The sequence below is a fragment of the Cetorhinus maximus genome, chromosome 3, assembly GCF_964194155.1.
Source record: "Cetorhinus maximus chromosome 3, sCetMax3.hap1.1, whole genome shotgun sequence".
NCBI classification, from domain to species: Eukaryota; Metazoa; Chordata; class Chondrichthyes; order Lamniformes; family Cetorhinidae; genus Cetorhinus; species Cetorhinus maximus.
In genome coordinates this window covers 194,268,001-194,294,682 of record NC_135881.1, presented here as the reverse complement: position 1 = coordinate 194,294,682, position 26,682 = coordinate 194,268,001, and the positions used below count along the sequence as shown (strand labels likewise).

General features: G+C 45.8%; 1 protein-coding gene across 4 annotated transcripts in view; it reads left to right on the top strand.

Annotated features, from left to right (window-relative positions):
- The first annotated feature begins 585 nt into the window (after positions 1–585).
- LOC144679132 (leukocyte elastase inhibitor-like) overlaps positions 586–26,682 on the top strand; it is a 51,131-nt gene continuing 25,034 nt past the window's right edge. Inside the window, exons 1-3 of one of the 4 annotated variants that reach the window (XM_078539484.1) lie at positions 631–646; positions 11,747–11,792; positions 15,294–15,472. In XM_078539484.1, coding sequence (XP_078395610.1) covers positions 15,305–15,472 — 168 coding nt within the window. In that variant the 5' untranslated portion in view covers positions 631–646; positions 11,747–11,792; positions 15,294–15,304. Of the gene's footprint in view, positions 647–8,086; positions 8,108–10,003; positions 10,137–11,746; positions 11,793–15,293; positions 15,473–26,682 lie in introns of those variants that run through there. The other 3 variants (XM_078539482.1, XM_078539483.1, XM_078539481.1) reach the window with 3 other exon arrangements.

Sequence of the window (26,682 nt, the reverse complement as noted above, 5' to 3'; positions counted from 1 at the left end):
GAGCTGTAGTCGAGGTAGCTGTGGGAGTTGGTAGGCTTGTAATGAATATTGGTGGACAGTCTACCACCAGAAATTGAGACTGAGAGGTCAAGGAAGGGAAGGGAAGTGTCAGAGATGGACCATGTGAAAATGGTGGAGGGGTGGAAATTGGAAGCAAAATTAATAAATTTTTCCAGGTCCCGACGAGAGCATGAAGCAGCACGGAAGTAATCATCGATGTACCGGAGAAAGAGTTGTGGGAGGGGGCCTGAGTAAGACTGGAACAAGGAATGATCCACATACCCCAAAAAGAAACAGGCATAACTGGGGCCCATGTGGGTACCCATAGCCACATCTTTTATTTGGAGGAAGTGAGAGGAGTTTATGGAGAAATTGTTCAGTGAGAGAACAAGTTCAGCCAGACGGAAGAGAGTAGTGGTGGATGGGGATTGTTCAGGCCTCTGTTTGAGGAAGAAGCGGAGAGCCCTCAGACCACCCAAGTGGGGGATGGAGCTGAACTTTCATCTGTCCCACCCACATTGTATACTATCATGTGCTGTGGCCACGCCCTCTCCCCCCCCCAACCATCCCTATCAGCTGATTGGACTCAGTAAAGTAGGAGGAACCCGGGCTATGCTCTGCTCGTTGTGCTGTCAGTCACCCCGCAGTGAGTATGCCTGCTGTCTGTTTGTATCTGCGCTGCTGCTGCACTAGCGCCTTGTTCTGTATCAGCGCAGCCGCGTTCAGTGAGCCAGAGCCCTGTGGGCAGCAGTGGCTGAGTCACTATTCGGGTGGGTCTGGCTTGCAGCACCTTTAACTCTTTTGGAGTCAAACAATTAAACTAAATTAACAAAATGAGGGATAAAGTAAACACAGCCCCTAAGTTAGGTTAGCTTTAAAACCAAAGACAAAGTTTAAAGAAAACTTACAAACATCAAACCAAAATGTGAGGAAGAGGGTCGATAAAGCATCCCAGTCCCCGCGGTGCCCACCAGGCATGGAAGTCCTCGAGGGTTCCAGCAGACACTGCGTGCTCACTCTCCAGGGACACCCGGCCGTGAACGTAGCCGCGGAAGAGGGCCAGACAGTCGGGCGGGACAACCCCCTCGATCGCCCGCTGCCTGGACCTGTTAATGGCCAACTTGGCCAGGCCCAGGAGCAGGTTCACAAGGAGGTTCTCCTCCATCCCGGCCCCCCTCCGCATCGGGTGCCCGTAAATCAGGAGCATGGGACTGAAGTGCAAACATAACAGAAATAAAAGGTTTTTTAAATAACTGAAAAGGGAGTGCAGCCTACAACACCCTATACAAACATGGTCCACTGACTCCACAAGACGGCAAAAAGGTCAGGTATCCTGGGAGTCCGTGAACCGACACATCCTATGGTTATACGGGATTGCTGTGTGCAAGACCCTCCAACCCAGGTCACCGATGGAAAGCGGGAGCACACCTCCATAGAGGGCCCCCCAATTGGGACCTCCGCCGCCGGACGGCAACAAGGCGCGCCAGGGCGTGTCCAGGCAGTGGGCGAGGGCGAGGAAGTGAAAGGTGTGCAGCAGCCCGTACAGGACACCCCTCCGCCCCGTGCTAAAGGACACGGAGGGCATTTCCCCGAGGTGGCTCATATTGCAGGGCACCGGTACCCGAGGGAGGGTTCGGGGCTTGTGACCAATGGGGAACGTTCCGACAGAAGACCACTGCGCACCTGGGCCACCTCAAGACCTAAAATTACATCAGGTCCGAGCACGACCGTCCTGGGGTCTTGGATGGCATCGGCCACGATCCGGATGCCCATGGACGCGCAACACGCCAACTCCTGCGGGAGCATCCAGCCCGCCCCTCACCCACCCAGCACGCCGCCGATCCTGGCCACCCCGGCAGCCACAGCCCTCCTCTCCGCCAGCCACTGAAACGGACTCTTGGGGTCTTTCTCCATTTTAAAAATGGGGCATAAATGCCCGTTATGTCGCTATCCCTAATTGCCCTGAGAGGGTAGTCATGGAACTTCAGCCTGGAGCACTTGGTTTTGGGATGAATGACTCGCTGGGCCAGTTCAGAAGGAACTGAACATTACTGGCTGTAGACACACGTGTCAAAACAATCAAGAGGTTTCCTCACAAGACACAACAGCTAGGTGGCGAGGCAGAGCCAGGCAGACACACACACACACACACACACACAGGGTGCTGATTTTCAGCAGTAACCAGCCAAAACGCTGTATGTTCCACATTAAATGTGGACAGCTGGGGATGTAGCCAATCCCAGTGGGCACTAGATAACGTTAGGAATAAGGAAGGAATCAGCAGCTTTTTATAAGCCAGAGTAGAGCATTACAGTTCATCCCAAACAAGGTTAAAGGAAGAAGCTTGTGCACAAGAGCTGAACTTCCATAAAAGCAAAATACTGCGGATGCTGGAAATCGAGAACAAAAACAAAAATACCTGGAAAAACTCAGCAGGTCCGACAGCATCTGCGGAGAGGGATACAGTTGACGTTTCGAGTCCGCATGACCCTTCATCAGAACTAAAAAATATAGAAATGAGATGAAATATAAGCTGGTAGAGGGGGGTCGGTGGGACAGGTAGAGCTGGATAGGGGGCCAGTGATAGTTGGAGGCCAAGAAGAGATTGCCAAAGGATAGACAAAAGGACAAAGGGGTGTTGAGGGTCGTGATATTATCTAAAGGATGTGCTAATGGGGTAGCAAGCAGGACAAGCTAGTGGCAGATGGCCCTAGTGGGGGTGGGATGGGGGGAAGGGATCGAAATGGGCTAAAAGGTGGAGATGAAACAATAGATTGAAATAAATTTAAAAATAGGTGGGAAAAGAAAAATATATTTTTTAAAAATTATATATTATTAGAAAAAAGGGAATCGGAAAAGGAGTGGGGATGGATGAGAGAGTTCATGATCTGAAATTGTTGAACTCATTATTAAGTCCAGAAGACTGTAAAGTGCCTAGTCGCAAGATGAGGTGCTGTTCCTCCAGTTTGCACAGCAGGCCAAGGATGGACATGTGGGCATGAGAGCAGGGTGGTGTGTTGATATGGCAAGCGCCAGGGAGGTCTGGGTCATGCTTGTGGACAGACCAAAGGTGTTCAGCAAAGCGGTCACCCAGTTTGGTCTCTCCAATGTAGAGGAGACCGCATTGGGAGCAGCAAATGCAGTAGACTAAATTGAGGGAAGTGCAAGTAAAATGCTGCTTGACTTGAAAGGAGTGTTTGGGCCCTTGGACGGTGAAGAGGGGGGAAGTAAAGGGGCAGGTGTTGCACCTTCTGCGGTTGCATGGAAAGGTACCATGGGAGGGGGTTGAGGTGTAGGGGGTGATGGAGGAGAGGACCAGGGTGTCCCGGAGGGAACGATCCCTGCAGAATGCCACCAGGGGGGTGAAAGGAAGATGTGTTTGGTGGTGGCATCATGCTGGAGTTGGCGGAAATGGCGGAGAATGATCCTTTGAATGCGGAGGCTGGTGGGGTGATAAGTGAGGACAAGGGGGACCCTATCATGGTTCTGGGTGGGAGAGGAAGGTGTGAGGGCGGATGCGCGGGAGATGGGCCGGACACAGTTGAGGGCCCAGTCAACCACCATGGGTGGAAAACCTTGGTTAAGGAAGAAGGAAAACGTGTCAGAGGAACTGTTTTTGAAAGTGGAATCATCAGAACAGATGCGACGGAGGCAAAGGAACTGAGAGAATGGGATGGAGTCCTTACAGGAAGCGGGGTGTGAAGAGCTGTAGTCGAGGTAGCCGTGGGAGTCCGTAGGCTTGTAATGGATATTGGTGGACAGTCTACCACCAGAAATTGAGACTGAGAGGTCAAGGAAAGGATGGGAAGTGTCAGTGATGGACCACATGAAAATGATGGAGGGGTGGAAATTGGAAGCAAAATTAATAAATTTTTCCAGGTCCCGACGAGAGCATGAAGCCGCACCGAAGTAATCATCGATGTACTGGAGAAAGAGTTGTGGGAGGGGGCCGGAGTAGGACTGGAACAAGGAATGTTCCACATACCCCAAAAAGAGACAGGCATAACTGTGACCCAGGCGGGTACCCATAGCCACATCTTTTATTTGGAGGAAGTGAGAGGAGTTAAAGGGGAAATTGTTCAGTGAGAGAACAAGTTCAGCCAGACGGAAGAGAGTAGTGGTGGATGGGGATTGTTCAGGCCTCTGTTTGAGGAAGAAGCGGAGAGCCCTCAGACCATCCCAGTGGGGGATGGAGCTGAACTTTCATCTGTCCCACCCACATTGTATACTGTCATGTGCTGTGGCCACGCCCTCTCCCCCCCTCAACCATCCCTATCAGCTGATTGGACTCAGTAAAGTAGGAGGAACCCGGGCTATGCTCTGCCCTTTGTGCTGTCAGTCACCCCGCAGTGAGTATGCCTGCTGTCTGTTTGTATCTGCGCTGCTGCTGCTGCGCTAGCGCCTTGTTCTGTATCAGCGCAGCCGCGTTCAGTGAGCCAGAGCCCTGTGGGAAGCAGTGGCTGAGTCACTATTCGGGTCGGTCTGGCTTGCAGCACCTTTAACACTTTTGGAGTCAAACAATTAAACTAAATTAACAAAATGAGGGATAAAGTAAACACAGCCCTTAAGTTAGGTTAGCTGTAAAACCAAAGACAAAGTTTAAAGAAAATTTACAAACATCAAACCAAAATGTGGTTAAAGGGGGTCGATATTGCACCCCAGTCCCCGCGGTGCCCACCGGGCACGGAAGGCCTCGAGAGAGCCGGCAGACACCGCGTGCTCACTCTCCAGGGACACCCGGCCGTGAACGTAGCCACAGAAGAGGGGCAGACAGTCGGGTGGCACGACCCCTTCGATCGCCCGCTGCCTGGACCTGTTAATGGCCAACTTGGCCAGGCCCAGGAGCAGGTTCACGAGGAGATTCTCCTCCCTCCCGGTCCCCCTCCGCACCGGGTGCCCGTAAATCAGGAGTGTGGGACTGAAGTGCAAACAAAACAGAAATAAAAGGTTTTTTAAATAACTGAAAAGGGAGTGCAGCCTACAACACCCTACATAAACATTGTCCACGCACTCCACAAGATGGCAAAAAGGGCAGATATCCTGGGAGTCCATGAACCAACACATCCTATGGTTGTACGGGATTGCTGTGTGCAACACGCTCCACCCCAGGTCACCGATGGAAAGCGGGAGGACACCTCCGTAGAGGGCCCCCCAATGGGGACCTCCGCCGCTGGACGGCAACAAGGCACGCCAGGGTGTGTCCGGGCAGCGGGCGAGGGCGAGGAAGTGAAAGGTGTGCAGCAGCAGCCCGTACAGGAAACCCCTCCGCCCCGTGCTAAAGGACACGGAGGGCATTTCCCTGAGGCGGCTCATATTGCGGGGCACCGGCACCCGAGGGAGGGTTCGGGGCTTGGGGCCAATGTGGAATTCCGTCTGAACAGGGGAACGTTCAAACAGAAGACAACCGCGCACCTGGGCCACCTCGAGGCCAAAAATTAAATCGGGTCCGAGCACGACCGTCCTGGGGTCTTGGATGGCATCGGCCGCGAGCCGGATGCCCATGGACACGCGACGCGCCAACTCCTGCGGGAGCATCCAGCCCACCCCTCACCCACCCAGCACGCCCCCCGATCCTGGCCACCTCGGCAGCCACAGCCCTCCTCTCCGCCAGTCACTGAAACGGACTCTTGGGGTCTTTCTCCATTTTAAAAATGGGGCATAAATGCCCGTTATGTCGCTATCCCTAATTGCCCTGAGAGGGTAGTCATGGAACTTCATCCCGGAGCACTTGGTTTTGGGATGAATGACTCGCTGGGCCAGTTCAGAAGGAGCTAAACATTACTGGCTGTAGACACACGTGTCAAAACAATCAAGAGGTTTCCTCCACAGGACACAACAGCTAGGTGGCGAGGCAGAGCCAGGCAGACACACACACACACACACACACACACGGGTTGCTGATTTTCAGCAGTAACCAGCCAAAACGCTGTATGCTCCACATTAAATGTGGACAGCTGGGGATGTAGCCAATCCCAGTGGGCACTAGATAACGTTAGGAATAAGGAAGGAATCAGCAGCTTTTTATAAGCCAGAGTAGAGCATTACAGTTCATCCCAAACAAGGTTAAAGGAAGAAGCTTGTGCACAAGAGCTGAACTTTCATAAAAGCAAAATACTGCGGATGCTGGAAATCGAGAACAAAAACAAAAATACCTGGAAAAACTCAGCAGGTCCGACAGCATCTGCGGAGAGGCATACAGTTGACGTTTCGAGTCCGCATGACCCTTCATCAGAACTAAAAAATATAGAAATGAGATGAAATATAAGCTGGTAGAGGGGGGTGGGTGGGACAGGTAGAGCTGGATAGGGGGCTAGTGATAGTTGGAGGCCAAGAAGAGATTGCCAAAGGATAGACAAAAGGACAAAGGGGTGTTGAGGGTCGTGATATTATCTAAAGGATGTGCTAATGGGGACTTTAAGGGTAGCAAGCAGGACAAGCTAGTGGCAGATGGCCCTAGTAGGGGTGGGATGGGGGGAAGGGATCGAAATGGGCTAAAAGGTGGGGATGAAACAATAGATTGAAATAAATTTAAAAATAGGTGGGAACAGAAAAATATATTTTTTAAAAATTATATATTATTGGAAAAAGGGGAATCGGAAAGGGGGTGGGGATGGAGGAGAGAGTTCATGATCTGAAATTGTTGAACTCAATATTCAGTCCGGAAGACTGTAAAGTGCCTAGTCGCAAGATGAGGTGCTGTTCCTCCAGTTTGCGTTGAGCTTCACTGGAGCATTGCAGCAGGCCAAGGACGGACATGTGGGCATGAGAGCAGGGTGGTGTGTTGAAATGGCAAGGGACAGGGAGGTCTGGGTCATGCTTGTGGACAGACCGAAGGTGTTCCACAAAGCGGTCACCCAGTTTGGTGTCTCCAATGTAGAGGAGACCGCATTGGGAGCAGCAAATGCAGTAGACTAAATTGAGGGATGTGCAAGTGAAATGCTGCTTCACTTGAAAACTTGGGCCCTTGGACGGTGAAGAGGGGGGAAGTAAAGGGGCAAGTGTTGCACCTTCTGTGGTTGCATGGAAAGGTGCCGTGGGAGGGGGTTGAGGTGTAGGGGGTGATGGAGGAGTGGACCAGGGTGTCCCAAAGGGAACGATCCCTACGGAATGCCGCCGGGGGGTGAAGGGAAGATGTGTTTGGTGGTGGCATCATGCTGGAGTTGGCGGAAATGGCAGAGAATGATCCTTTGAATGCGGAGGTTGGTGGGATGATAAGTGAGGACAAGGGGGACCGTATCATGGTTCTGGGTGGGAGAGGAAGGTGTGAGGGCGGATGCGCAGGAGATGGGCCAGACACGGTTGAGGGCCCTGTCAACCACCGTGGGTGGAAAACCTTGGTTTAGGAAGAAGGAAGACATGTCAGAGGAACTGTTTTTGAAAGTGGCATCATCAGAACAGATGCGATGGAGGCAAAGGAACTGAGAGAATGGGATGGAGTCCTTACAGGAAGCCGGGTGTGAAGAGCTGTAGTCGAGGTAGCCGTGGGAGTCAGTAGGCTTGTAATGAATATTGGTGTACAGTCTACCACCAGAAATTGAGACTGAGAGGTCAAGGAAGGGAAGGAAAGTGTCAGTGATGGACCACATGAAAATGGTGGAGGGGTGGAAATTGGAAGCAAAATTAATAAATTTTTCCAGGTCCCGACGAGAGCATGAAGCAGCACCGAAGTAATCATCGATGTACTGGAGAAAGAGTTGTGGGAGGGGGCCTGAGTAGGACTGGAACAAGGAGTGTTCCACATACCCCATAAAGAGACAGGCATAACTGGGGCCCATGTGGGTACCCGTAGCCACACCTTTTATTTGGAGGAAGTGAGAGGAGTTTAAGGAGAAATTGTTCAGTGAGAGAACAAGTTCAGCCAGACGGAAGAGAGTAGTGGTGGATGGGGATTGTTCAGGCCTCTGTTTGAGGAAGAAGCGGAGAGCCATCAGACCATCCCAGTGGGGGATGGAGCTGAACTTTCACCTGTCCCACCCACATTATATACTGTCATGTGCTGTGGCCACGCCCTCTCCCCCCCCCAACCATCCCTATCAGCTGATTGGACTCAGTAAAGTAGGAGGAACCCGGGCTATGCTCTGCCCTTTGTGCTGTCAGTCACCCCGCAGTGAGTATGCCTGCTGTCTGTTTGTATCTGCGCTGCTGCGCTAGCGCCTTGTTCTGTATCAGCGCAGCCGCGTTCAGTGAGCCAGAGCTTTGTGGGCAGCAGTGGCTGAGTCACTATTCGGGTGGGTCTGGCTTGCAGCACCTTTAACTCTTTTGGAGTCAAACAATTAAACTAAATTAACAAATTGAGGGATAAAGTAAACACAGCCCCGAAGTTACGTTAGTTGTAAAACCAAAGACAAAGTTTAAAGAAAATTTACAAACATCAAACCAAAATGTGGTTAAAGGGGGTTGATATTGCACCCCAGTCCCCGCGGTGCCCACCGGGCACGGAAGTCCTCGAGAGTGCCGGCAGACACCACGTGCTCCCTCTCCCGGCCGTGAACATAGCCGCGGAAGAGGGGCAGACAGTCGGGTGGCACGACCCCCTCGATCGCCCGCTGCCTGGTCCTGTTAATGGCCAACTTGGCCAGGCCCAGGAGCAGGTTCAGGAGGAGGTCCTCCTCCCTCCCGGTCCCCCTCCGCACCGGGTGCCCATAAATCAGGAGCGTGGGACTGAAGTGCAAACAAAACAGAAATAAAAGGTTTTTTAAATAACTGAAAAGGGAGTGCAGCCTACAACACCCTACATAAACGTGGTGCACGGACTCCACAAGACCACAAAAAGGTCAGGTATCCCGGGAGCCCGTGAACCGACACATCCTATGGTTGTACGGGATTGCTGTGTGCAACACCCTCCACCCCAGGTCACCAATGGAAAGCGGGAGGACACCTCCATAGAGAGCCCCCCAATGGGGACCTCCGCCGCCGGACGGCAACAAGACACGCCAGGGCGTGTCCAGGCAGCGGGCAAGGGCAAGGAAGTGGAAGGTGTGCAGCAGCAGTCCTTACAGGAAGCTCCTCCGCGCCATGCTAAAGGACACGGAGGGCATTTCCCCGAGGCGGCTCATATTGCGGGGCACCGGCACCCGAGGGAGGGTTTGGGGCTTGGGGCCAATGTGGAATTCCGTCCGAACAGGGGAACGCTCAGACTGAAGACCACCGCGCACCTCGGCCACCTTGAGGCCCAATATGACTTCGGGTCCGAGCACGACCGTCCTGAGGTCTCGGACAGCATCGGCCGGGAGCCGGACGCCCACGGACGCACAACGCGCCAACTCCTGTGGGAGCATCCAGCCCACTCCTCCGCCACCCAGCACGCCCCCGATCCAGGCCACCCCGGCAGCCACAGCCCTCCTCTCCGCCAGCCACTGAAATGGACTCTTGGGGTCTTTCTCCATTTTAAAAACGGGGCTTAAATGCCCGTCATGTCGCTATCCCTAATTGCCCTGAGAGGGTAGTCATGGAACTTCATCCCGGAGCACTTGGTTTTGGGGAACGAATGACTTGCTGGGCCAGTTCAGAAAGGAACTGAACATTACTGGCTGTAGACACGCGTGTCAAAACAATCAAGAGGTTTCCTCCACAGGACACAACAGCTAGGTGGCGAGGCAGAGCCAGGCAGACACACACACACACACACACACACAAACACAGGGTGCTGATTTTCAGCAGTAACCAGCCAAAACGCTGTATGTTCCGCATTAAACGTGGGCAGCTGGGGATGTAGCCAATCCCAGTGGGCACCAGATAACATTAGGAATAAGGAAGGAATCAGCAGCTTTTTGTAAGCCAGAGTAGAGCATTACAGCTCATCCCAAACAAGGTTAAAGGAAGAAGCTTGTGCCCGAGAGCTGAACTTTCAGCCGTCCCCACCCCACGTTATATACTGTCATAGACCGTGACCGCGCCCTCTCTCCTCCCCACCCAAACCCACCCACACCCATCCCTGATCAGCTGATTGGACTCAATAAAGTAGGAGGAACCCGGGCTATGCTGTGCTCGCTGTGCTGTCAGTCATCCCGCAGTGAGTATGCCTGCTGTCTGTTTGTATCTGCGCTGCTGCTGCGCTAGCGCCTTGTTCTGTATCAGTGCAGCCGCGTTCAGTGAGCCGGAGCCCTGTGGACAGCAGTGGCTGAGCCACTATTCGGGTGGGTCTGGCTTGCAGCACCTTTAGGAGGGCTTAACTAAAACTGCATTTAATACACAGGGCGGCGGGAGGAGAGGGGGTTTAGTCATTGCAAAGGCGGTTCCATTCATTTCCTGATCTCATCGCCATGTTAGTTAGGGTGATTATGCTTTGGAAAATCTTGGATGTGAGGGCGAATCGAGTCTTTTAAAATAAAAATCAAAGCGGCAACTGTTAATTTTTCTTTTGAATTTGACGTGTCCTCGGATTTTATACATGGAAGGAATTTTATGAGTTAAATTACTTTGCATTACTTCCCCCAAGATTAGGTGAGTTTTACTCATTACAATTTTACAGCATCTAATTTTAAAAAAAAACAATTCAAATTCTCATGGTGGGATCTCTCTGCATTAGTCGTCCAGACCTCTGGTTTAGTAATCTGACCATTATAACTGTCGCGCCCCCAAATTTTTAAAAGTCACCACGTTATAGTGCGAGGCTATTAATTTCTTAATTGCTACAGGCGCCTATTCTCACTAGAGTGAAACCCAGTCTGAGTTTTCTCCTGGTTTGATTAATCTGTGCAGTGATCTAACTATCCACCACTTGTTGATTGATTTTTAAGAACATTTCCTGAACGCTCATCTGAATGAAGCTACTGAGTGTAAATAAAAGCATTTGGGACTTGTCCACCTGAACTGTTCAGCTGCTTTGTCCTTGGATGCTGATTGGCCTGATAACTTCCAGTATATGTTTGTCGTCTTAAATGGAAATGTCCTGATTTTAGATTTAGCATTGTGTGAGCACTGAGTAACAGTGATATTTTGGGTTTTTTAAAAAAATTATATGCTGTAGTCTTATTACACTGACATAAACTGGCCTGGTGCCATTAGCCACTTTTGTGTGGTATTTGTACATTTAGAATATAAAATCCCTGTAACCTTTCCACAAAACAGTGCAGGTTAAACTTGTTGAAAATTGTTCACCTACCAGCCATAAAGTACTAATTCTCAATGGACCCAAAATTCTGAACTCAACTAACCTACAGGTTTAGACCATAAGACCATAAGACATAGGAGCAGAAATTAGGCCATTCGGCCCATCGAGTCTGCTCCGCCATTCAATCATGGCTGAAAAGTTTCTCAACCCCATTCTCCCGCCTTCTCCCCATAACCTTATTTCAAAATGGGTTTGTCAGGAATGGGAAAAGACAGTGTGCTGTCAGAATGGTTAAGCTTTTCATGGGATGGGGCAATAATTGTATAAAATGGTAATTAGACAGTATTAAATTCACTGGGTTTAACACCCTTGCTGACTTTGTCTTGTAGCAACATACTATTGGCTAGCCCATTCTTGCAATAGTGACTAACACTATATGTTTCACAGGAAATCTGATTTAAATATGCCAGAGCGAAGATAGTGGCAAAACTGGGAGTTCAGAAGCATTTTTACAATTGCAGTAATAACGTTGCTGCTGCTCAGTTTATAGATCCTTTTAGTGAAGTGGCATATTGATATCCAAGTTGTGATTGCAATGTCTCCCTGTATAAGCTGAAGACCTGCTTTAAACAAGTCTTCAAAAGTATGTGTTTTGTGAATGTTTGAAATATTAATTGTGTTGTCCATTCTTAGTCCATGGCACAATGAAATGAGTTTACTGACTGAAATTAGCCTGCAGGTAAGTGCATGACCCCTTTGTCCTTGCTCATCCTTTTCATAGTCATCAGGCAGTGGGACAATAGCTTGCATTTATATATCGTTAATGTAGTAAAATGTTCCAAGAGTCTTCAAAAGTGTAATCAAAGTTTGACACCAATCCATTAAAATATTAAGACAGGCGAAGGTCAAAGAAGTAGGTTTCAAGAGGGAAGGGTCCAAGGAAGGAATTTCGGGAACTGCCATCAGAAGGGTGTGTTGAAAATTGAAGGAATGCAGAGATCTGATTTGCAGGATTGGAAAAGTTTAGAGATCAGGAAGGGTGAAGCCATGAAGGGATTTTTTTTAATATCCTTTCAAAGAATGTGGGTGTCGCTGGCTTGGCCAGCATTTGTTGCCCATCCCTAATTTCCATTTGAGAAGTTGCTGGTTAGAATAGAAGGATGGGAATTTTAAAATGGAGGTGTTGATGGAACAGAGACATATGAATGTTAAGAAGTAGGAGTAGACCGTTTGGCCCCTCTATTCTGCTCTGCTATTCAATAAGGTAGAGGCTGACCTCATTGTGGCCCCAGCTCTACTTTCCTGCTTGTATACCCCACACACCCTTCATTCCCTCATTGATCAAAAAATCTGCCTAACTCAGCCTGGAACGTATTTAGCGAGCCAGCCTCCACAGCTCTCAGGTAGAGGATTCAAACGGTTAACAACCCTCTGAGAAGGAATTCCTCCTTTATGTTTGACTTAAATGGAAGACCCATATTCTGAGAATGCGCCCCCTTCTCCTCCCCATGCCCCATGCGCCCCCCCCCCCCCCCCCCCCCCACCCCCCCATGAGTTCTAGATTCCCATGAGGGGGAAAACAAAAGAACACGAAAAACAGACTGTAAAAGCTTTTCTAGGTATGTAAAAAGGAAACGTTTGGCTAATACAAATGTGGATCCATTACAGGCGGAGTCAGCCACACAGGCGGAGTCAGCCGCACAGGCAATGGGGGAATAGAGAAATAGCAGAGAAGCTAAATGATTGCTTTGTGTCTGTCTTCATTTGAGGAAGATACAAGAAATCTCCCAGAGATCCAAGGGACTAGGGAGAATGAGGAGTTGAAGGAAATTAGTATAAATAAGAAGTTTGTATTGGGACTGAAGGCTGATAAGTCCCCAGGACCTGATATTCTACATCTGAATGTTGAAAAAGGTGGCTGTGGAAATATTGGATGCATTGGTGATCATTTTCCAAAATTCTGTAGCTACTGGAATGGTTCCTGCGGGTTGGAAGGTAGCAAATGTCACCCGACTATTTAAGAAGGGAGGGAAGAGAGAAAACAGGGAACTATGGACCTGTTAGCCTTGCATCAGTACTAGGTAAAATGCTAGAATCTATTCTAAAGGACGCTATAAATTGACATTTGGATGCCAATGATCTGGTTGGGCATGGCCAACATGGATTTATGAATGAGAAATCATGTTTGACGAACCAGTTGGCATTTTGTTGAGGATGTTACTAACAGAATTGATAAAGGGGAGTCACTGGATATAGTATACTTGGCTTTTCAGAAGGCTTTTGATAAAGTCCCCCTGCAAAAGATTGGTTAGCAAAATAAAAGCAAATGGGATAGGAGGTAATATACTGGCATGGATTAAGGATTGGCTAACGGGCAGAAAACAGTAGGAATAAATGGGTCATTCTCGGGTTGGCAGGTTGTGACTAGTGGGACGCCATAAAGATCAGTACTTGGGGCCCCAGCCGTTCACAATATACATCAATGATTTGGATGTGGGGACCAAATATAATATTTCCAAGTTTGCAGATGACACAAAGCTAGGTGGGAATGTACGTTGTGAGGAAAATGCAAAATGACTTCAAAAGGATTTGGACAGACTTAGTGAGTGGACAAGAACATGGCAGATGGAATATAATGTGGAAAAATGTAAGGCTATCCACCTGGTAGGAGAAATAGATGTGCAGAGTATTTCTCTTATCATTTAAGATTAGAAAGTGTAGAAGGGACCTGGGTGTCCTCTTCAGTAAGTTGCTGAAAGCTAACATGCAGGTGCAGCAAGCAATTAAGAAGGCTAACGGTATGTTGGCCTTATCGCAAGAGGATTTGAGCACAGGAGTAGTGAAATCTTGCTTCAATAGTATAGAATCTTGAACTGCACCTGGAATACTGTGTGCAGTTTTGGTCCCCTTACCTTAGGAAGGATATTATTCCCATAGAGGGAATGCAACGGAGCTTCACCAGATTTGCTCCCGGGATGGTAGGATTTGTCCTGTGAAGAGTGATTGGAGAAACTGGGCCTGTATTCTCGAGAGTTTTGAAAATGAGAGGTGATCTCATTGAACCCGACAAAATACTTTTAAGGGATAGACTGGGTAGACGCAGGTAAGATGTTTCCCCTGGTTGGGGAGTGTAGAACCAGGGACACAATTTCAAAATAAGGGGAAAGCCACTTATGAGATGAGGAGAAATTATTTTTACTCGGAGGCTTGTGAAACTTTGGAATTCTCTACGCCAGAGGGCAGTGGAAGCACACTCATTGCGTATGTTTAAAGTAGAGATTGGTATTTCGAAATCCGTCAATGACACAAAGGGATATGGGTATAGTGGGGTGGGTAGGAGTGGATGATCAGCCATGATTGTATTGAATGGTGCAGCAGGCTCAATGGACTGAATGGCCTACCCTCGTCCCTACGTTCCTATCCTCTGTGTACCCTCAGAATCCTTTATGTTTTAATAAGATCACCTCTCTCTCATCTAAACTCCAATGAGTATAGGCCTAACCTGCTAAACCTTTCCTCATATGACCCCCCTTCATGCTAATATAGGTTTGTGAGCTCTGAGGTGAAAGGAACTTGTGGGAGTGAGGATATGGATAGCAGAGTTTTGGATGAGCTCAACTTTGTGGAGGATGTAGGACATTGGCCAGGTCAGCGTTGGAATAGCGGGGTCTGAGCCGACCAGAACCTTTTTATTTAATGACGTACCTGCAAGTGGTGGGAAAATTAACTCAAATCCAGGAAATGTGCAATTGCTGCTGTTTTCAGTAAGGGGAGTGGAGTTTGCATGACTGACTTTTTTTTGGGTTTCTTGGCACACTTAAGTTCCAGGAGACTGTGGCCTTGTGAGAACAGCGGCATTGCTAATGCCACAGGCTAATGTAGGAATGGCATACATCATGATTTTCACACTACTATGGTGCTACAGCCCAGGAAATTCCTGGTCAATCTTTAGTCCTGAAATCTGTTATCGCTCCATTATAATGCAAAGTTGGAATACTACTCCCTGCAAAGCTGACCAACATTCAAAACCATGCTGTCCCTACTCCCTGCCCTCATAAACAATAGTGTTTGCTAGTCTTGTCAGCTTGTCTGCACAGCAAGGGATATAACTTTCCCTGCCCCAAACCAATCCCAAATGACTGGCATTTCGACAACGTGTCCTTTCTGTGAATTGGCTGGGAGAAGAATCGACGCAAACCACAATTCAAATATATATTTTTTTCCTTTTCTCCTGCTCTAGATACATTAAACATGGATTTTCTGGGTACTTCAAATGTCAATTTTGCTGTTGACCTCTTCAAACAGTTGAATAAAGAAGATAAAGATGGCAATATCTTTTTATCTCCATTAAGTATCTCAGCTGCTCTGGCCATGGTGTATCTCGGTGCTAAAGGAAACACTGCAGCTCAAATGGCTAAGGTAGGTGTATCATGAGCATTACATTATTAAAGGTATGCTTCTATTTACGTAGGATATATGGCACAAATTGACCCAATGAGTCCATCCCAATGTTTATGCTCCATTTGAGCCACCTTAAATCTATTGTTGTAACCCTCTATTCCCCTTTTCCCTCAATGTTCGTCTTGCTTCCCCTTAAATGCATCTATATCATTTGCTCCAGCCAAGCTGCTCCATGTGGTTCCACATTCTTAGCACTCCTTGGGTAATGAAGTTTCTCCTGAATTCCCTACTGCTTTTCCTTTTTTTTTACTGGCTATCTTATATCGATGGCATCTAGTTATGCTCTTCACCCTCGCCACCCCCTCCCCCACCCTGCAATGAAAAATTCTGTATCCACTCTTATCAAAAGCTTTCAGAATTTTAACTACAGGTTAAAATAGGTCAACCCTCAGCCTTTTGTTTTCTTGAAGAGAAAAGACACCCAGCCTGTTCACCCTTCTTGTAAACTTTCTCTGGACCCTCTCCATTTTCTTATAGACTTTGAAACTGAGCAAGAAAAACATTTAACCACAGAAAGCTCATGAGTAACAGAAGCTTGTTAGGGCAGCTGATCTATCTTAGTCACACTGCTGCACTCCGAACCTATTTTCTCACGACTTCTGGGACTTTGGCAGCAGTCATAGAATCACACAGCATGGATGGAGGTGTTCAGCCCATCATGCCTATGCCAGCTCTTTTGAATAATCTAGTCTTTTAGCTTTGGCCCCCTGCATGTTCCCAATAGTCCTGGACTATTACTAGTAATTACTAGTAATTTTTTTCACTTCGAATACAGATCAATTCTCTTCTTTAAAGTTAGTATTTAACCTGCTGCTGCCCTTTTGGACAGTTTCAGACGGACAATTCAGCTGTTTGTTTTTAAATAACTTTTTCTCTTCTCCCCTCTCTTTAGTGAAATAGAAAATCACTGGCCTATTGTTCTCATGCAGCAAATTCTTATCCCCACCTCATGATGAACTCATTCGGTTTTTAAAAGATTTCTCTAGTAAAGTGATGATCAGTTGTATAGTTTGATGTGATGATCAGTTGTGCAGTTTGACCTATTTCAAACTGAAGTGCGATTTAGAAGTGATGAGATGACAAATATGAGAAATTATTTAAGGTGATCTTTAGGATTGGGGTGGGAAAAAGAAAATGGGAAAATTCGCAAGAATAATAATGGTTTATTTTTGATGTAAACTCATTCTGGATTCAATGATAATCTATGAAAGCCGCCTCCTCTGAATGTGACTGACTTGTCAACATTATTTCACTGTGATTTATTGGCTAAAAGTATAAAAATCAGAGTTGGGGGTTTGGGGGTGAGGGGGGGTGGTGGGTGGGCTGGGGGGGTGCAGGTGGTGGGAAAGGTTATTTAATTAATTTTAAAATGTAATCTTTTTAAGATCTTTGCCAGGTTAAGTCCTTAACAGACGATTATAATCTTCATCCAAAAGTAATATAATGTAATATCATCAGTGATCAGTTAAACAAATATACTGGAATTTATTGAGGGCAGGGGAGAATCTGACAAAATAACTTGCTGACCAGGCTGTATATTGTGCAATGAATTACAATGACAAATAGCTCTCTCTCATTATGCAATAGATAAGGCTAGTTTACTTTGTTTTTAAACAGCAACCTTGTGTGGATAGCTTTTTTTAAAAATTGTTTCCTCTCGATCATCCGATTAGAGTCATATTGTGACACAAACATTACTATCATTTTTTAATTTCCGCTATGTGACATGCTGCTCTTAATCCCCGGCAATAAAGATGATGCTTATTTGAAATTGGCATTCGGCGGGGGTTTGCTGTTTTGAAACTGTAGTGAGGGGTGCTCTTGATGATCTTGAGTATCTCTCTTTCACCGAATTTGGAACTGCCTAACTGGACTGAATGAACGAAAGATGAGTTTCTGTAGCATCAGCAACTGCAATCATTTGGAATAGCAGCAGCTTATAACACAGGATCTAATATGGGGCTTGGCACATTAAATGAATTAGATGTTTTGTTGTACTGAATGCCACCTCTGGATTCCAGTCTTTTCAGAACAGCATGATCAAAGCTAGACACAAATGTACGCTCAGCATAATAAATCCATTGCATGGTGCTGTACTATTTAGGCATATATTGTCTCATTTCTATTAGTTAAATGATGCACTCCTTTTATAACCTGTAAATATAGAATTGTGTGCTGATCCTATGTTGCATTTGTAACTTAATTTAATTGCAGAAGAGAACAGAAACAATCGACCACCGACCTGAAACGTTAACTGTTTTTCGCCAGAGGTGTGGCTTGACCTGTTGAGTGTTTGCAACACAACTTTGGCTCCTAGTTTTTCTTTGCTGATGCTACAAACTGTAACCTATTTCTCTGCTGTTGCCAATATGCTATCCCACATTCGTGTGAAAGATGGCACAGACTGATCTCGAGTATCATGCTGGGCGAGAGTGTAATAATGCCTCAGCTCCTTTCTGGTGTCTTATGTATTCATATTGCTCTTAAACTTGTAATCAACTTCTCTATTTGCATCTCTATCCTTCCACTTTTTAAAAAAAATTGTAGAATGCGCTGTTGCCTCAATTACATTCCCACCTCGGATTCCTTGTTCACATGCTAATTTTTCCTGATTTAACATTGGAGGCGAAAGGGTCAGCTTCTAAATATACTCCCTGCAGTTTACCTCTCCACTTTCTCTGCTGCCATTTGGCTCAATGTTCATCTGACATGAAGGTCTGGCTACTAGAATTTAAAATTACTAACTGACTCTCTAAATGTCTACCTCTCCCTAGTCTTATCATCATCAACCTCCTTTAGCTGTCACCTGAGGCTAGGCCCTGAAGTCGAAACTCTTGGAACCCCTGAGCTTAACTTCTTTCTCTACAGCTTGTTTGTCGGCAAGATTACACTCTTTTCCTTCCAAAACCTTGTTCCCTCCTTTACCTCTGCCTTTCCCTCTCTGCCACCAAAAACCTGATCAGCACCTTTGTCGGCATTATGTTTAATGGTCTTTCTGCTACTACCCTCTAAGCTACGAGTTGTCCAGAATGCCATATTCTTGCCTGCACTAAAGCCCACCTCCCATCCCATCCCTCCTTGTCCTTCTAATTCTACTGGTTCTGAAATTGAATTTAATTTTCATCTCTTACAAATTGCTTCAGGCCCACCCTTCCATACATCCAATTTCCTCTAGCCATGTGTTGCTTCACACGGGCTCTATTTCTCTTGTTCCATTTTCCTAGCACTGACTACCTACTTGTTCCCTGCCCTCTGCCTGCCTCGCCACCTTTCCAACGTTTTTGATTTATCACAGCTTTGTTGACTTCTAAAAATTCCCTAAAAGTCATTCCTCTTTAGGTGTGTGTTTTGACATGGCAGGTGATGTGTGCCAGGCAGATCAAATTCACAAGGGAAACTTGGCCATGCTATCACAAGGGCTTTGCAATCTGTATTTTTATGAGAAGATTTGTGTACTGAATTCCAAAGCTATGAGTCCACTAACACTTTTTAGAGATTTTAAAAACGAAATTAAAACATTTTTTTACAAAAGAAAAGATTTCCAGCACATACATAAGATTACAGTTACTTAATACTACAACAAATCCCAACATCCCTAATTGACCTACTCCCAACTACTCACCCCTTTTTTAAAGGCAACAATTCCAAAATAGATTTTACATTTAAATACACAACCCAGCAAGTTTGCTACAGCACCCACTTGACAGTGGAATTCCAAAGGCTTTTTAACACAACTTTAGTTACTGGACACATCAGGCTTCTGCAAAAGTGGGTAGAGGCTTCCTCCAAGTCTGTCACGTGTTGTACCTTTCAGGATTTCACATGGCCACGCCCTTGCATAGCCTTTCATCCCTCTTTATATATGCTTTCTCTCTCTTCAACCTGTAAATTCCCTACATCTTTTGAAATTTACTTTTCCCATAATATAAAAATCTTTCATGTTGTCAATATGGTCAGTACCTTTTGGGGGAAAAATAAACATACTGCTTGGCCTTCCCTATCTTATTAGCTGTAAACATCATATCATCCCTTTGAAACCTAAACAACCCTTTCACTTATCTAAAAATGAAAATTTCCCTCACACCCTACATGCTGCCCTCATCCATGTTTACTCATTAGCATTTCAAATGCCTTTTGCTCCCAAATTCTTTTGATAATTTCAAGCTTGCAGTCTATCTGACTCTAATTCAATTAAATCTCAGCGGCAGAGCCATCTACACTCGCACCCATAAACCTACTTTACAATAAACCACACTAATATGTTAGTTAAAATGTTAGTTTCATGATATATATGATTACCAAACCTTAACTGCCCAAGCCCCCCCCCCCCTCCCCCCCCTCCCCCCCCACCCCTACTTAAGGCACACTTAGTGACCACTGACTTGGGGAAAAAGTAATAATTGAGTGTAAATCTCAATTTTCCTATATGTAATTAATGCTTAAAGTATTTTTCTTTTAGTAGCAAGTAAAATGCCAGCTTCAGGCGACAGCTAAGGAGGTTGATGATGATGAGACTAGGCGTTTAGAGAGTCACAGTTAGTAATTTTAAATTCTAATAACCAGTATGATCATCTTTGCCGCAGTAAAGCAACAATACTGACTGGCTCGAGCCACATCCATGTGCATGACTGTGTATTTATTTTCAATATATATTAGAATGGGCTAATGATGAGGTGTTTCTCTTTGATTTTGGCAGCTTTTTTTTTCTCTCATTGCTATTAAAGTACAGTGGCACTTAAGATATCATAATGAAGGAGCCAAATGAAGTCTCCAGAATCTTAAGACATAAGTGATGTACTGATATTTGATGGTGATTTCCAAACAGATGCTGCTGACTTTTGGCCACCAGTGTGAAGGATTTAGTGGTTGGGGGTAGGTGCATGTCATAACAATCTTCTTGTGGGTCTGCTCCTGGACCTGGCAAAGGTGACTACCTGTAAGTCCCAGAAAGGCATGGCTGGGTAGTGGTTGGTGGGGTGTGGTGGTGGTGCTGCCTCTCTTCTGCTCACTTGTTCATGTCTAGGTAGCCCTGGAGAGGGAGTGTGTGGTGATTGCCAGTATGATTGAGACCTTCAATGGTGGGCATGCATGACAAGACTAGAGTCTTTTTTAGGACACTGGAAATAATACAAACAATTGTTCAAAGTTATTAAGTAAAATTAAATATTCAAGACCTTTGGGCAGGTCATTGCTGGCCTATGAAATTTGCAGATGACACAAAACTTGGAAGCATTGTGAACTGAGGAGGATAGTGTAGAACTTCAAAAGGACATAGACACATTGGTGAAATGGGTGGACAAGTGGCAGATGAAGTTCAATGCGGAGAACTGTGAAGTGATTCATTGTGGTAGGAAGAACGTTGAGAGACCATGTTAATTAAAGGGTACTTTACAACTCTCAAGAGGATGCTGGAGCAGAGGGACCCTGGTGTATATGAGCATGTGGCAGACAGGTTGAGAGAAGGCTTACGAAAGCAAACTGGTAATCTAGGCTTTATTTATAGGGGCATAGAGTACAAGAGCAAGGAGATTATGTTGAACTTGTGTAAGACATTAGTTTGGCCTCATCTGGAATAGTGTGTCCAGTTCTGGGTGCTGCATTTTAGGAAGGATGTGAAAGCGTTGGAGAGAGTTCAGAAAGAATTCACAAGAATGGTTCCAGGCATGAGGAGCTTCAGTTATGAAGATAGATTAGAGAAGCTGGGACTGTTTTCCTTGGAGAAGAGAAGGCTGAGAGGAGATTTGAGAGAGGTATTGAGTGAGGGGTCGCGCCAGAGATGGAGAAGCTGTTCCCACTCGTGAAAGTATCAAAAACCAAAGGGCACAGATTTGAAAGTAATTGGCAAAAAGAAGCAAAAGTGATATGAGAGAACTTCTTCATGCAGCAAGTGGTTAAGGTCTGGACTACATAGCCTGAGTGCAGTGGAGGCAGATTCAGTCCAGGCATTCAGAAGGGAGTTGGACTGTTTTCTGAAAAGGATAGAATGTGCAACGTTTTGGGGAGAAGTTGGGTGAATGGCTCAATTTTGGAGAGCAAATGCGGACATGATGGGCTGAATAGCCTCCTGCGCTGTAACAATTGTGATTCTGTGATGTCGTTTACCTTAAGGTTGAAAACAAGTTAGCTATTGGCAGTTTGATGGATCTTTCTGGAACTTTGGATTTTGTTAATCTTGTAGGGGATGGTTTTCTATTGTCCTGTTCCCTATTATACATATTGATAACATTTTGTAAAGCAGGTTAGTTAAATTGGGAGATTGGCAGTACCGAAACAATTCCTGAAGGTGCCACAATCTACTGCTGATCACTCTTCAAATTTAGTTATAGCTCGAGGTTAAATTTCAATGGCTATTGTGATTCAGTTTTTTTGTGTGGTCGATTCTATGAAGTTAAGCAGGGTGGCTATTGTTGGATTCTTTAGGTTCGCAAATCAGAATTTTAAATGTGTTTCTATGTCATGTAAAGCTGAATTTCTGCTATGATGTGTCCTGAGAGATGTACAGCCTCCTCTGCTGGCACCACATGAAAAGCTAAGCCAGTCAGCAATGGAGGCTGTCATATAGTTGCTGTTTAAAAACCCATCTGGTTCAAAACTGTTCTTTAGAGAAGGAAATCTGCCATCCTTACCTGGTTTGGTTTCCAGACCCACAATTAACTCGTAATTGCCCTTACAAAATGGACTAGCAAGCCACTCAGTTCAAGGGCATCTAGGGATGGGTAACAAATGCTGGCCTTGCAAGTAATGCCCACATCCCATGAAAGAATAAAGAGGGGAAAAAGAAACTGGCTTAACTTTTCAATGTTGAGCATATGAATTAAAAGCAGGAGTAGGCCATTTGGCCCCTCGAGCCTGCTTCACCATTCAGTAAGATCATGGCTGACCTGATTGTGGCTTCAAAATTTCCACTTTCCTTCCTATTCCTAATAACCTTTGACTCTCTTGTCTATCCCTGGGAAGAGAATTCCACAGACCCACAACCCTCTGAGAAAAATATTCACCTCATCTGCCTTAAGTGGGGGACCCATTATTTTTAAACTGTGTCCCCTAGTTCTGGTCTGTCCCACAAGGGGAAACAACCTTTCAGTATTTACACTGTCCTGAACTGCTTCTAAAGCAATTATGTCCTTCCTTAAATAAGGAGACCAAAATTACACAGTACTCCAAATGTGGTTTCACCAACACCCTATATAACTGTAGAGAAACATCCCCTACTTTTTATATTCCATTCCCCTTGCAATAAGCAATAACATTCCATTTGCCTTCCTAATCACTTGCTGTACCTGTGCACTAACCTTTTGTGTTTCATGTACCAGGACACCCAGATCCCTCTGTAGCACTGAGTTCTGCGATCTCTCCCCATTTAAATAATATGCTGCTTTTAAAAAAATTCTTCCTGCCAAGTGGACAACCTCACACTTCTCCCATATTGTATTCCATCTGCCAATGTTTTGCCCACTCACTTAGCCTATCAATATCCCTTTGCAGACTCCTTCACCATGTAAAATGCATTTTTTAAATTTTGTGTGTATGTAGCTGCCTTTTGAGTGATTCAATTTTTTAAAAAAAAAGTAATCCAGCAGACAAGATTTATCCTTTAAACAAGATAAAGGTTAGTGTATTACAAAGTTACTTGGGTAAAAGTGATCAGCTAAAATACATTTACAAAGATTAAAATGCAGATAAAGGAAAAAGATACTTGCAAATGAGATTTCAAAGCAGCCTCTCTGAGCTTGTTGCAGGCCCATTGCTTGAGCTCCTTTTTCCCCAAAGTGAAGGGGTTGAAGCTCGGTTTTGCTTAGTAGCTGCGATTCCAATTGCTTGTTCGTCTTTTTCAGGTGGAGTCAGGTTTTGGGGGGAGAAAGAAGGTTTCCCATTCCTCGTTAATTCTGCCGTTACAGAACTTGTCGGTTGCCTGGATTCTTATGGCAGAGCAGCAATTAATTTCTTAATACCTTACTCCTGGCCCTCTCAGCCAAGAACACTCCCTAAAGTTGTTTCTGTGTTCTTCCAGGGGTTCTGTACACAGTGGCTATACCCTTCCAGTCTTTATTACAACCAAAACAAAATGGCTGCTGTTAATTTCGATGAAGCATTGTTCCATTAGGCAAAGAAGTTAATTATGTTGAAGTCCCTTACTGTTTGCTCTTCCCTTTTGAAGTAAAAGGGTTTATCACGCATTTTAGAATTCAATGGACGTCCATGGAGGGGTCTTATTAATTACCGTCCATAGCCAGCTCTAGAGATACGAGTCTGACAAAGTTTGAATAAACACTGGAAGTGCTTTGTCTGTCCGCACTTCCATTTTGAAAAAGGCATTTAAACTCCCGTGTAAGTATTTGAAAAACAGCAATGTGCCTTTAAAACAGTTATCTTTAAAACCCGCATTACCTTTAAATATTCATGACAAGTCCTTCTCACCAATTCCTTTCCTTTCCAATCTATCTTTGTGACATCAGCAAATTTAGCAACCATATATTTAACCCTGTCATCCCAAGCCACTACTATAGATTGTAAATAGTTGAGGCCCCAGCACTGATCCCTGTAGCGCTCCACTTGGTCAACCCAAAATCACCCATTTATGCCTATTCTGTCTCCTGTTCACTGGCCAATCCTCTATCCATGCTATTCTATGAGCACTTATTTTGTGTAGAGACCTTAGTGGCACCTTGTAAAATGCTTTCCAGAAATCAAAGTACACAATAGAACCATAGAAAAATTACAGTGCAGAGAAAGGACGTCCAGCCCATTGTATCTGTGCTGGCCAAAAAGAGAATCTAGCCATTCATATATTTTATTATTATTTATTCATTGTTTAGTCCCACTTTCCAGTACCTGGCCTGTAGCCTTGCAGGTTACAGCAGTTCAGGTGCAGATCCAGGTACCTTTTTAAAAATGAGTTGAGTGTATCAGCTTCAGCCACCGTCTTGGGCAGCGAATTCCAGATGCCCACCTCCTTCTGAGTGAAAAAGGTTTTCCTCATGTCCCCTCTAATCCTTCTACCAATCACCTTAAATCTATGCCCCCCTGGTAATTGAGCCCTCAGTGAGGGGAAACAAGTATTTCCTATCCACCCTATCTAGGTCCCTCATAATTTTGTACACTTCAGTTAGGTCACCCCTTAGCCTTCTCTGTTCTAAGAAAAACAACCCTAGCCTATCCAATCTCTCCTCATAGCTGCAATGTTTAAGCTCTGGCAACATTCTTGTAAATCTTCTCTGTACTCTCTCTCCAGAGCAGTTATGTCCTTCCCTGTAATGTGGTGGTCACCAGATTACAAGTTCCCCTTTCTCTCCACCTTGCTTGTTCCTTTCTCAAAGAATTGCAATGCAGTAGTCAAACATGTTCCCCCTTTCACAAAACCATGTTGACTCTAGCTGATTGCATTCTAAGTGTCCGGCCATAAACCTCCTTAATAATGGGGTCCAGCATTTTCCCTATGACAGATGTAAACTGACTTGTAGCTTCCTGCCTCCCTCCTAACTTGAATAGAGGAGTTACATTTGCTATTTTCCAATCAGATGGGATCTTTCCAGAATCTAGGGAACTTTGGAAAATTTAAAACCAATGCATCTATTTTCTCAGTGGCTACTTCTTTTAAGTCCTGAGGATGAAGTCCATCAGGACCTGGGGACTTGTTAGCTTTTAGTCCTAATAATTTTCTCAGTACTCTTTTTTTCCCTGGTGATTGTAAATGTTTTAAGTTCCTCTCTCCTTCCCACCCCTTGATGCACACTTATTTCTCGGGTGTTATTTGTACCCTGGCACCAGGCAGCCAACACAGCCTTCTGGACTCATGCACTTGGCTGCAGAGAACTGTCCTATCCCCCTGACTATACTGTCTCCTAATACCCCTACTACCACTATATTCCTATTTACTCCTGCCCACCCCTGATCATGTTTGAATGGCCTCTTGTACCACAGTGCCATGGTCAGTTTGCTCATCCACCCTGTAGCCACCACTTTCATCCATACAAGTTGCAAGCACATCAAAGCTGTTGGACAATTGCAAAGGCTGAGGCTCCTCCACTACCTTCTGGGTCCTCATACCTGCCTCACTTGCACTCACATCCTCCTGTCCCTGACCCAGTGACCAAATCAGGATGCTCTATCCTAAGGGGTGTGACTACTTCCTGGTACAAAGTGTTCAGGTAACTTTTCCCCCTTCCTGATGTGTTGCAGTGCCTGCAACTCAGCCTCCAACTCAATGAGCTGGTGACCCTCGAGCTGCAGCCATGTGTCCAGACCGTGAGCTATTGCCAGGCTTGGATTGCCCCTGCTCCTCAATGATCCTGCAATACAAAGATAACCCTTGCCTCAGGTGGCTTTTATCCATTGCCGACTGTCTCCTGAAATCCCTCTCTCCAGGCCCTCTGCCTTCACCACCAAGTACAAGGAGTACAAGCGGACTTGGCACTAAGATTGCTGCAATTGTTTCAGTTACTCCACCCAAACCCATGTCTTTCACTAGTTTCTCTCTTCCCATCCCTCAACTTTATCTTGTGCCATTAACATTTGTAAATGGCTTCCTTTTCCTAGAGTTCTGTCCTACTCACATTGAAAAATGCACTATTCCTCCCTCCAAAAAAAACCACTCCGTTCCTCTCATTGCAAACTATCACCCTGTCACCCGCCCCCCTTTTTCTCTCCGGTTCTTGAACATCATGTCATTGCTAAAATTTGTTTCCAGTGTTCCTGCCCCTGCCACAGTACTGCAGCCCTAATCACAAATAACGTCCTCTTTGACTAACCATGGTGCAGAATCCTTACCCTGCCTTTGTCCTCATCCTCCGGTCTTTAACATAGTTGGCCGCACCATCCCCCTCCATTGGATGGTGGAAATGCTGTCACCCGGTTCCACTCGTAACTACCCAATCATAGCCAGAACATGTCTTTCTGTTCTTTTGACCGCTCTTCCTCGGCACAGACTGATAGCATGAAGGTATATTCTGGCTATATGGGAGTAGTCAGTGTACGTGTGGAACCTGATGCCAAGTCTCCCTCTCTTCCAACCCTCTCATACCTTTCACTGCCTCCTTGTCATTAGCCTGTTTGTCCAATACCCTATCCTGGGTGAGTTACAGTTTTTACCAGTGTTACGAATGTGAAGATTATAAGATGATTACATTTTAAAACATCTCTTGATTTTAAAAATGGGATATTGAAAACAG